We start from the raw sequence: 9,945 nt of genomic DNA, 5'->3' as shown, positions 1-9,945 counted from the left end.
GCTGGAACGTGATTGTGTGTTTTTGGTTTTTGGTTTTTTTTGACAGTCTCACTATGCAGTTTGGGCTGGCCTTGTGCTCACTTTTGTAGCACCCAGGCTGGTCTCAAACTTAAAGAAATCCTAGCTCGACCTCCCTGAGTGCTGGGATTACATGTGTGCACTACCACACCTGGTTCTGGGGCTGCCTGGTGGGTGGCATGGTTCAGGGCTGAGACCATGTGGGGCTGGGGATCAAACAGGTCCTTGTGCTTGCCAGGTAGGCTGAGCTATGTCTCTGGCTTCTGGTTGTGTGTTCGAGGGGTTGTGGGTTCTTGAGACTCCTACAGGGTTCTGTCTACTGAGGTAGGTGTCACACCCCTGCCAGACTTCAAGGACTGTGGGTGGGTCTGCTGGCCTGGAACTGTGCCCTCCTATAGATACCCACCCTGTGGGCCCTGTGCCCAGGCAGCAGCAGTGGCTGTCTGTCTGCAGGATGCTCTCTGGGTGGTGCTAGGGCTCTACACACTTGTCTGGGTTCTGGTGAGCAGGGCGGGATTTGGGGTGGCAATTGCTTGAGGCTGAGTGGCCCCAGAGTCCCGATCTGCTTCCTCCTGGATCATCTCCCCTCCATTTACACCCACTGATGACTCATGAACTAAGTCTAGAACTAACAGTTTCTACACCGTCTGGGTGCACCCTATTCTCCCTCTTTCTACCCCTAGAGGACTTAGAGGCCAACACTGTCACCTTCCTACCCCATCACATCTGTGACCCTGTGCCCCTCCTAGGAATGCAGGCAGCCTGAGAAGCCTATAGGGACTGTTCTGTCCCCTAAGCGCTGGCAGGTGACTCGGGGATGTGGACACGCCCCAGCTGCCTGGCCCTAGGTGAGCAAACACCTGCCTCTAGGCCTCCCAGCCCCAGCCTGGCTTCCTCTTTCTCCCATAGGGCAAGAGAGCTGGGGAAAAGTAGCGTCATTCCCCAGTTTATGCACCAGGGGGCAGAGTAGGGAGTCTCAATCAAACTCAGCCGACCTCCCCAACAAAGTGACATGTTGCTGTCTTGGGTGAATCCGTGTGTGGGTGTCCTAGGAGGGTGGAAGCCCCTTGCTGTGTGACTGTGAACTGGAGTCTTATCCTCTATGGTTCCTGGGAAAGGTGGAGGTACCAGGGCTCAAGTTTCACGCCCGGTGCTGCAAGAGACTGCGGGACCACTGTCAAGGGAACAGGAGCAGGGAAGGGATGCGTGGGCAGGGCCAAGGTAGAGTCAGGGTTGTGGGCGGGGTCGGCCGTGGATGGAAGGGAACCACCGCCTCCCAGCTCTGGAGGGGCGGGGTGGGCGCGCTGATCCCACCCGGTAGAGAGGGAGGAGGACGTCTGAAACAGGCCCTTCACTCCTCCATGGAGGTATCAGGAATAATGTGCCCTTTCCTGCTGGGCGTGATGGCACAGACATGAGGATTGCTGAGAGTTTGAGGCCAACCTGGGATACTTTGGGAGTTCAAGACCAGCCTTATACATAGCAAAATCCTTCCTCAAGCTCCCACTCCCCAAAAGACTGATGCGCCCTTTCCTGCAGACTGCTGTGATCCCTAAATGATAGTCAGGAGAGAGCCGGGCCAGGCAGCTCAGGCAGGGCCAACCAGCCAGGCTGCAATGGGTGTGAGCCCAGAGATGCTTGTTCAGGCAACTCAGAAAAATATGCTTCGCTGCATCCCAAGGAGCAGGGCTCTGAGAGAGGGGAGTGACAGACCTGAGGACTTCTGAAAGCCCGTAAGAGAAGGACCCACTGGCCATGTCCTTTGGAGATGACATTGTCTTGGCAGGGGGCTGAGGAAAAACAGCAGGCTCAGGATCCAGAATAACTCATCCTTTCTTGACCATCTCAGGCATGGGGACAAAACTTCTGTTGAGGCCCTGGGCTAGGAAGTCACAGAGGGAAACTTCAGTTCATTAAATGGGAAAACTTCCTAAGCAGCTGGAACTTCGATAATCAGCTCTTGGTCTCTGGGAACATTCAGTCCCTGCACTGGGAAGACGTTAACTCTGGCAGACCCAGAGCCCATGGTAAGTGGGACTGTGATGACCCAGGCCTTCAAGATCTCTTACAAAAGCAGAGCTGCTGTTTGGGGTTTTCTTTCCCCAGAGGCTCAGAACTAGAAAAAGCCTGACCCCAACGGGCAAGTGTCTATCAACATCATCCCTAGACCCATCCCACCACCTCCCCCTCCCCGCTGCACCCAGATGCTGCCTGGTGTCCCCTGTCCCAATGTGCAGGGGAATCAACCTCAGGCCACTGAGGTGGAAGAAGACAAGTAAGGCTGGCAGCTGGGGATAATGCCCTGTGTCCTACCCTCTCACCTGAACACCAGGACACAGATGACCTTGAAGGCAGGGAAGACCTTGAAGTACAAGGGCAGGAGCTGAAGACCTGAGGCTTGAGGCAGTCCACCTGCCCTCCTTGGACTACCTTGTCACCGATGTCCTGGCACCTGCTGCTTCCTCTCTACTCCCTTCACCCCAGGAACCTGCCCTGCCCCTCTCTCAGAAGGTGTCCTCTGGGCCACATTACACACTGGGAATCTGCTTGGTTTGCCTACACCTTTCCCTTTTTTTTTTTTTTTGAGGGAAAGAAAGTTCCTGTCTGAGAGAGGGACAGGAGGGGGGCCCAAGCAGGTTGTCCCCCACCTTTCCCCTTTTTAAAATTTTCTTTTTTCTCTTTTTTTTTTTTTGTGAAACCAGGGATTGAACTCGCCATTGCGCTTGCCAGGGAAGCGCTTATTCCACTGAGCCATCTCCCCGGCCCTTAAAATTTTCTTTTTGAGACTGGTTCTCTCTATGCAGTTCAGGCTGGACTTTAGCTTACTTTGTAGCCCAGGCTGGTCTCGAACTCACAACGATCTTCCTGCCTCAGCTTGCCGAGTGCTAAGATTACTGGTGTGTGCCACCACACCTGGCTAAAACTTATTTTTGTTGTTTGTCTTTTGAGAGAGGGTCTTGCTTTTTCAATTCAGGCTGGCCTTGAACTCACTATGTAACCCAGAGTAGCCACGAACTCAGCGATCCTTCTGCCCTAGCCTCCGGAGTGCTGGACACAGTCGTGCGCCACTGAGGCCCTGTTTATTTCTATTTATTTCTAGAGGTCTTCACAGTTGCCCATGGAAATGGGGCTGGAACTTGCGATTTCCTGCCTCAGCCTCTCAAGTGCACCTCAAGATCCGGCTTGTCTCTCCCTTTCTCTAGCTTGTCAAGTAGCAGCAGTGACACCCCATCCTTCCTTCCGTTTTTCTCCCTGTGTGGATGGAAGCTCACCAGCGACCAGGGGCCTTCAGCCCTTAGCAGGCACCCCGTGATTTTAAGAATGGATGCATCTGCTGAAGGAACCAAAGAACGATGAACAATGACTCAGCGCTCCCCCTGGCGGACAGACCCGGAATGGCACCAAGGCTCTGCTGCTGTCTAAGGCTCCAACCAAGTTCCTGGTGCAGCCTTGGGCCACACAGCAAGACCCTCCTCTGGGGGCAGGTGAGCTCTTCCACAAGCAGACGTTTTCTCCTTGGAGCTCCCTGGTTTTCTGCTTCCAAGGCTCCCACTGGCCACTCCAGCTGGCTGGGCCAATAGTTCAGTGGTCAGGCCTGAACAGCAGCCCAGTGCCGCAGGGACTCAGGCCACAGAGAAAGGTGGAAAAGGCCTCACTGGTCACCCTGAAGGTCACAGAGTGTGCTGTGTGCCTAGATCTCAGGGTAAAGGACAGTGGCCAGGGAGGGGCTACAGCCAGGTGGGCTCAGCACCCCCAGGGGTCCTCAAAGAGCCAGAGCTGGGGAGACCTCAGACTGGGCATGGTCAGCCCCTGATGTAAAGGGGAGCCTAGCACTGGAGTGGGTGTCCAGATGTAGGCACGGGTGTAGAGGGGGCTGGGAAAGAGGGAGGTAGCCACTGGTCTGGTCTGGATTTGACAGATGTCTTTGGTGTTGTAGAGGCAAGAGCATGCATGGTCATGGATGACTCAAGCCCCTAACCCATGAGCAGGAAAAGGCCAGGTAAGTGGCACTGCAGAGACCTCCTGCAACCCAGGGCCAACATCTCCACAATGCAGCCACAGGGGATGTGGTCTGGGGGCTGGAGCTCCAGTGGGCTTCAGCTTCAGTGGATGTGACTGGGACCAGGCTGCGTGTGTCCCTATCCAAGGGCCCAGGAGTCCTTAAGAGGGCAAGCAAGTATGGGCATAGTGTCCTGCCGGCTGTTTCCTGCCTGGTGCTAGGGGCAGAAGCAGGAGGTCACACTGGGGCTATGCCTGGCCTGGGGATGGAGGGGGCACTGTGTACACCCTAGAGGGTCCAGAGTGGGGTGGCATGAATTGGAGTACTTCATGGCTGCCTCAGTGTCCTGAATCAATTAAAAATGTTTTCCTCTTACAGTCATTTTGACTTTGGAGAAGAGCAGGAAGTCCCATGATGCCAGATCTGGTGAATAAGGTAAATGGGGACACAGTATCGTGTTTTCCCAACCTTGCCTTTCTTTTGGTTGGTACTGGGCAGCATTCACTGTTTTTGATCACACCTCATCTAAAGGACTTTCAGACCTGCTTCAAGAAGCAGCAAGATCGATGGGACGGGCTCATAGTGAAGGGGAGGATTTAGGGGATTCTTGGATTCATGGCAGTATGTCTTTTACTGATTGTAATTTTTTAAAATTAAATATTCACTATGTATTTTGATAACACCTCACATGTTCATATCCACCACATTTGGCTTCAATAACTTTTTTTTTTTTTTTTTTTTTTTGCAGAACCGGGGATTGAATTCAGGCCCTTGCGCTTGGCAGGCAAGCGCTTATTCTACTGAGCCATCTCCCTGGCCAACTTTTTTTTTTTTCTTTCAATAACGTTTTTAAATACACCGTTTGAGAAAAGAAACAAAGAGAACCGAGAGTGGTAGCGTACCCAAGACCCCGCCCCCCTGCGGCCCCGCCCTTCATCAGCAAGGAGCGGTCACGTGATCGCGAGGGGAGCTCGCTGATCGCACCGGAAGTCGCCGCCAGCAAATTTTCTCCGCCATGGTGAGAACAGGCGTGGCGTGGATCGCGGGCTGGCGGGGTGGGAAGTATACAGTGGAGGCGATATCGGGAATCTGCGTGGCCTGCGGCTCCCGGGGCGAGGAGTCCCGAGGCGCCTCTTTCCGGCCTCCAGTGGAGTCCCCCGGGCCAGCCGCCGGAAGCCGCACACTCAGAGCAGGAAGCGGCTTTGCATGGGGCTGGGCGCGCTAGCCCCGCACACCTGCACGGAGGGTCCTGCCAGGCCCCGGATTTCAGCTGAGGAGAGAAGGGGAAGTCAGAGCCAGAGCTGGCGTCAGGTTTAACGCTGTCAACGTGTGGTGGTTGTGATCCCAACGCTCTGGGAGGCTGAGCAGGAGGATCAACCGTTCGATCTCAGCCCAGGCAGTCTGACAGGAGTGCATCTCAAAATACAGAAAAAGTGCTGGGGGTAGTAAAACAGCAAAGCATTCCAGGAGCAGAGGCCTAACTTTATGTAGATTTGATTAGGTTATGGGGCTTCCTGAGGGTACATTCAACAAGGGAGCCGAGGACAGAATGGCTGAGGCACAGACCTTGTACCCCGGCTAGGGGTAATGGTGGGAGGTGGTGTGTAGAGCATGGGGGAGGGAATGGAGGCTGGGGAAGGGCAGGCACACAGAGCCCAATCTCAGGGGCCTGGGCTCTAGTGAAGATACTGAGCACCCCCCAGGCCTTTCCAAATGGAGCCCCAAAGGGTCCAATCTACTGAGGCATTATTTAAGCAGAGGCTTGAGCAGGGTGAGGGGGACATTGAGGATGAAGGCAGAGCAGGACTGGTGAGTGGAACAGCCCGGAAGTGGTGTGGCTGAACCTCAGCAGGGGTGGGGAGAAGGATCCCTGGGTTGCTGTTGGCCTTCTTGCTAGTGCTTGGGGTGGGTCTGCCCTGAGGAAAGCATGTAGTTAGGCACCGACTGGCGGACTGTGGCCCAGAGTCAACATCAGAGCAAGGTCTGGTGGCTGTGATCTGGAAGAGTTCTCTAACCAGCTGAGTGATGGGGAGAACAAGCTGCCCAGAGTGACTTGTCTGTGACATGAGTCCTGGCTGCAAGTTGGCCTTCTATAGCCTGCCTGCCTCACTCCTTGCAGAGGTTCCGGTTCTGCGGGGACCTGGACTGTCCCGACTGGGTCCTGGCGGAGATCAGCACGCTGGCCAAGATAGTTGAGTGCACGGGTCTGTGTGGGTTGGGGCGATGGCAAGATCACTCAGCTGTTCCCATGCTCTGTGAGATGGTCATGTGGCTGCCTTCTCTGACCTGCCCCTAGCACTGAGGGCCAGGCGGCTTGGTCCAAGTGACACAAGGACTTTCCTTCCAGTCCTCTGTGAAGCTGCGGCTGCTGTGTAGCCAGGTGCTGAGGGAGCTTCTGGGACAGGGCATTGATGTAAGTACAGGGTCTGTCACCCTGCTGTCTCACAGCCTTCTCAGACACCCCATACCTCCCTGCAGCCCTGCCTGTTCCTCAAACAGGGTCCAGGCTGGGGTGCACGGGGCTTGGGGCTCCTGCACCCCCTCAGTGCCTCCTTCTCCTGCAGTATGAAAAGATCGTGAAGCTCACAGCAGACGCCAGATTTGGTGAGAAGCCTGCTGTGTCACACATCCTGGGTGTCCTTCCTGGGCCTTGGCCTGGTCCCCTCCTCCCCACAGCCTCCCTGTATTCCTGGAAGGGATGAACCTCCAACAGGGGTGCCTGGTGCTCTGCCAGCTTGTAGGGGAGCAGTCACAATGCCTGTGACTCAGGGAGGTGGCTGTGGCTGCAGTGACACCCCCTATCCTGGTCTCCAGAATCTGGTGATGTGAAGGCCACAGTGGCGGTGCTGAGCTTTATCCTGTCCAGTGCAGCCAAGCACAGTGTAGATGGCGAGTCCCTGTCCAGTGAGCTGCAGCAACTGGGGCTCCCCAAAGGTGCTCTATGGGGAGTGGTCAGGACCTGGGGTGGGGGCTGCTGGTGGGAGTGGGGCTGTGTGGCCCTGGCTGGGACCTGTCACCCAAGCGCACTGCTGCCCACAGAGCATGCAGCCAGCTTGTGCCGCTGCTACGAGGAGAAGCAGAGCGCCCTGCAGGAGACCCTGCGTGCCTGCAGCCTGCGCGGTGAGTGGGGGCTGGGGTGTCCATATGTGTGTGCCATGTCTGCCCTGGCCCTGAGTCTCTTGATTGAAGCCTGTTACAAGTACCTGCTCTGCGTGGACAGAGGCCACACAGCCTTGAGGGTTGCAGGTCAGGCTAGGCTGGACTGGGACAAGGACAGGCTCACTTGGCTCACTCACCCGAATGTCCCCTGTGCTCTGTGCCCTCGCAGTGAACAGGCTGGCTGGTGTGGGCTGGCGGGTGGACTACACCCTGTGCTCCAGCCTGCTTCGCTCTGTGGAGGAGCCCCTGGTACACCTGCAGCTGGAGGTGGCAGCAGCCCCTGGTGCCGTGGCCCAGCCTGTGGCCATGGCTTTGTCAGCAGACAAGTTCCAGGTCCTCTTGGCAGGTGAGGCTGACTTCACTGGAGGGGTGTGTGGCCTTCCCCATCTTGCTGACTTCCTCCCTCTGCCACTTGTCCCCACAGAGCTGAAGCAGGCCCAGGCCCTGATGAACACCCTGGGCTGAGGAGGAAGAGGAGGAGGAACTCAGCTTCCCTTCTGTATCAAGCTGCTGTCCCCCAACTTCAGGGGTGGCCTCATTTCTGCATGTAGGAGGCCTAGCCGAGGGCTCCTGCCTCCATCGGTTGCCCACTCAAAAGAGTTCAGCATGGGCTTCTCGATGGGCCTTTCCTGCATTGCCTCCATCCCCATGAAAGGCAGGAGGAATAAAGAGAGCATAAAGGAGTGTGTGGGTCCCTTTTCCATTTCTGATCAAGGGTTTCTATGAGAGACACTAAGTAACATTCTGACCTCCTTGCCTGTCCCTTTGTTCCTCCACTGCTGAGGTAGGGCGGAGTACAGAGTCCACAGTGGGAAGCCAGGTAACAACTGTAAATACGTATGCCCTGAATTCTATACTTACGCCCTTAATTCTGGTCACCCAGTTTCGTCAGACAGAAACTACTAGCCTTAAAATGTGGGAGATTTTAGTATTCTCACTGCTGGGTCAACTAGAAAAAATCAACCTCAGAGTTAAACTTGCATCATTGATTAAATGGATTAACAGCTACAAAGGATTTCTTCCACCAATGGTAGAATACACATTTTTCTCAGCAGCACAAGGAACTTTTTCCAAAACAGACATATCTGAGACCATAAAGCAATCTTTAAACAAATACAAAAGAATGGAACTAACCCCCTGCATATCATTGATCCTAACAGAATGAAGCTAGAAAGAACCCACAAAAACTAAACTCATGGGGGCTGGTGAGATGGCTCAGTGGTCTAAAGCACCTACTTAGAACAAGCTTAGGAAAGCACAGGGACCGAGGTTCAATCCCCCAGCACCACATGCCAGCTAGCCCCGCCCCCAGGCGGGCTGAGCTGGCCACACACACACACACAAATAAAATTAAAAAAAAAAAAAAAAAAAAAAAAAAAAAAAAAAAAAAAAAAAAAAAAAAACACTAAACTCATGAAGAGTACTGGTTTTTTTTGGGGTTTTTTTTTTTTTTTTTTCAGTACTGGTGATCAGACTTGGGACCTTGCGCATGCCAGTAAGGCACCTATGCTGCTGAGTTTGCTCCCTGGCCTAATAGTACACTTTTTTTTTTTTTTTTCTTTTGGCAGAACCCGGGATTGAACTGAGGCCCTTGCACTTGCCAGGGAAGCGCTTATTCCACTGAGCCATCTCCTCGGCCCCAATAAGTTCCAGTGCAGTTTTGTGTGTGTGTGTGTGTGGTACCAAGGATCAAACTCGGGACCTTGTGCTTGCCAGGCAAGCTCTTTTTTTACACTTTTTTTTTTTTTTTGTTTTGGTGGGGGGGGAAGGGTCTACAGGGTGTTCAGGGTCTTACTACTAGATCATACTCCTGGTGATCTGCCTGTTTACAGCCTCCCAAGAGCTGGGATTATAGTTGTGCCACCATGCCCAGATTCAGTTGCTCAGCCTGCTCCGGGGGTGGAGTCGCCTGTACCTGCTTGCAGGTGCTTTAATCACACCGAGCCATTTGGCTAGCCCAGTCTAAGATTTTTTTTTCCCCCCCAGAACCAGGGATTGAACTCAGGCCTTTGCGCTTGCTAGACAAGTACTTATTCTACTAAGCTGTCTCCCCAACTCCCAATAATACATTATTAGAACAATCAGTGTGTCACAGAAGAAGGGGGCCGGGGAGATGGATATAGTGTACTAACAAGAAATTGAGAGAAAAGTGCCATTACGTGAAAAAAAAAAAACAACCCAGCCCACAGCAAGTCCTGTCTCATCCCATGCATTCCCACTGGCTGGTCCTGGGGTGGTATCCCACTTCTGCCATCAGCATCCCAGTTACTCTTGGTGGTCATGGAACATCATACCCTGATCTGTGTTCAATCATTTGTCTTCTGAGCCTGCACTCATGTTTGTATCTCACTTCAAGAGTGTTGTAAAAAATTTTTCAATAGAAAGGCAGTGGGGAGATAAAAGACTGATGGATTTAAAAATATTCACTGTATAAAATTCATGAGTCCAAGCCAGGCAGGGTAGTGTACACTGGTTACCTTAGCTACTTGGGAGGCTCAGGCAAGAAAACTGCAAGTTTAAGGCCAGCCTGGGCAACACTTGAGAGCCTGTGTGAAGAGGAGGGGATGCTGCCTGCAAGCCGCCTGTGCAAGTGGGGAGTGTGAAGCACATTCTCTGCACTGTGGCAAAGTCATTTAGTGCTGGTTTTTTTTTTTTTTAATTTATTTATTTTTATTTTTTGGCGAGACTGGAGATTGAATTCAGGCCCTTGCGCTTGCCAGGCAAGTGCTTATTCTACTGAGCCATCTTCCCGACCCTTTCTTTTATTT

At 53.5% G+C, this 9,945-nt stretch overlaps 1 protein-coding gene across 1 annotated transcript; it reads left to right on the top strand.

Moving 5' to 3' along the window:
• Positions 1-4,949: 4,949 nt before the first annotated feature.
• On the top strand, positions 4,950-7,861 carry Commd4 (COMM domain containing 4). Its single transcript, XM_023712730.1, has 8 exons — positions 4,950-5,036; positions 6,138-6,209; positions 6,366-6,431; positions 6,583-6,622; positions 6,833-6,952; positions 7,058-7,138; positions 7,347-7,523; positions 7,602-7,861. The coding sequence occupies exons 1-8, from the start codon at positions 5,034-5,036 to the stop codon at positions 7,640-7,642; spliced, it is 600 nt and encodes a 199-aa protein (XP_023568498.1). The 5' UTR covers positions 4,950-5,033; the 3' UTR covers positions 7,643-7,861.
• Positions 7,862-9,945: the final 2,084 nt, after the last annotated feature.

Source organism: Octodon degus, unplaced genomic scaffold (genome assembly GCF_000260255.1).
Source record: "Octodon degus isolate 3935 unplaced genomic scaffold, OctDeg1.0 scaffold00026, whole genome shotgun sequence".
In the NCBI taxonomy this organism is placed as follows: Eukaryota; Metazoa; Chordata; class Mammalia; order Rodentia; family Octodontidae; genus Octodon; species Octodon degus.
The sequence above is the reverse complement of the archived record's forward strand: the minus strand, read 5'-3'. Positions and strand labels throughout refer to the sequence as shown.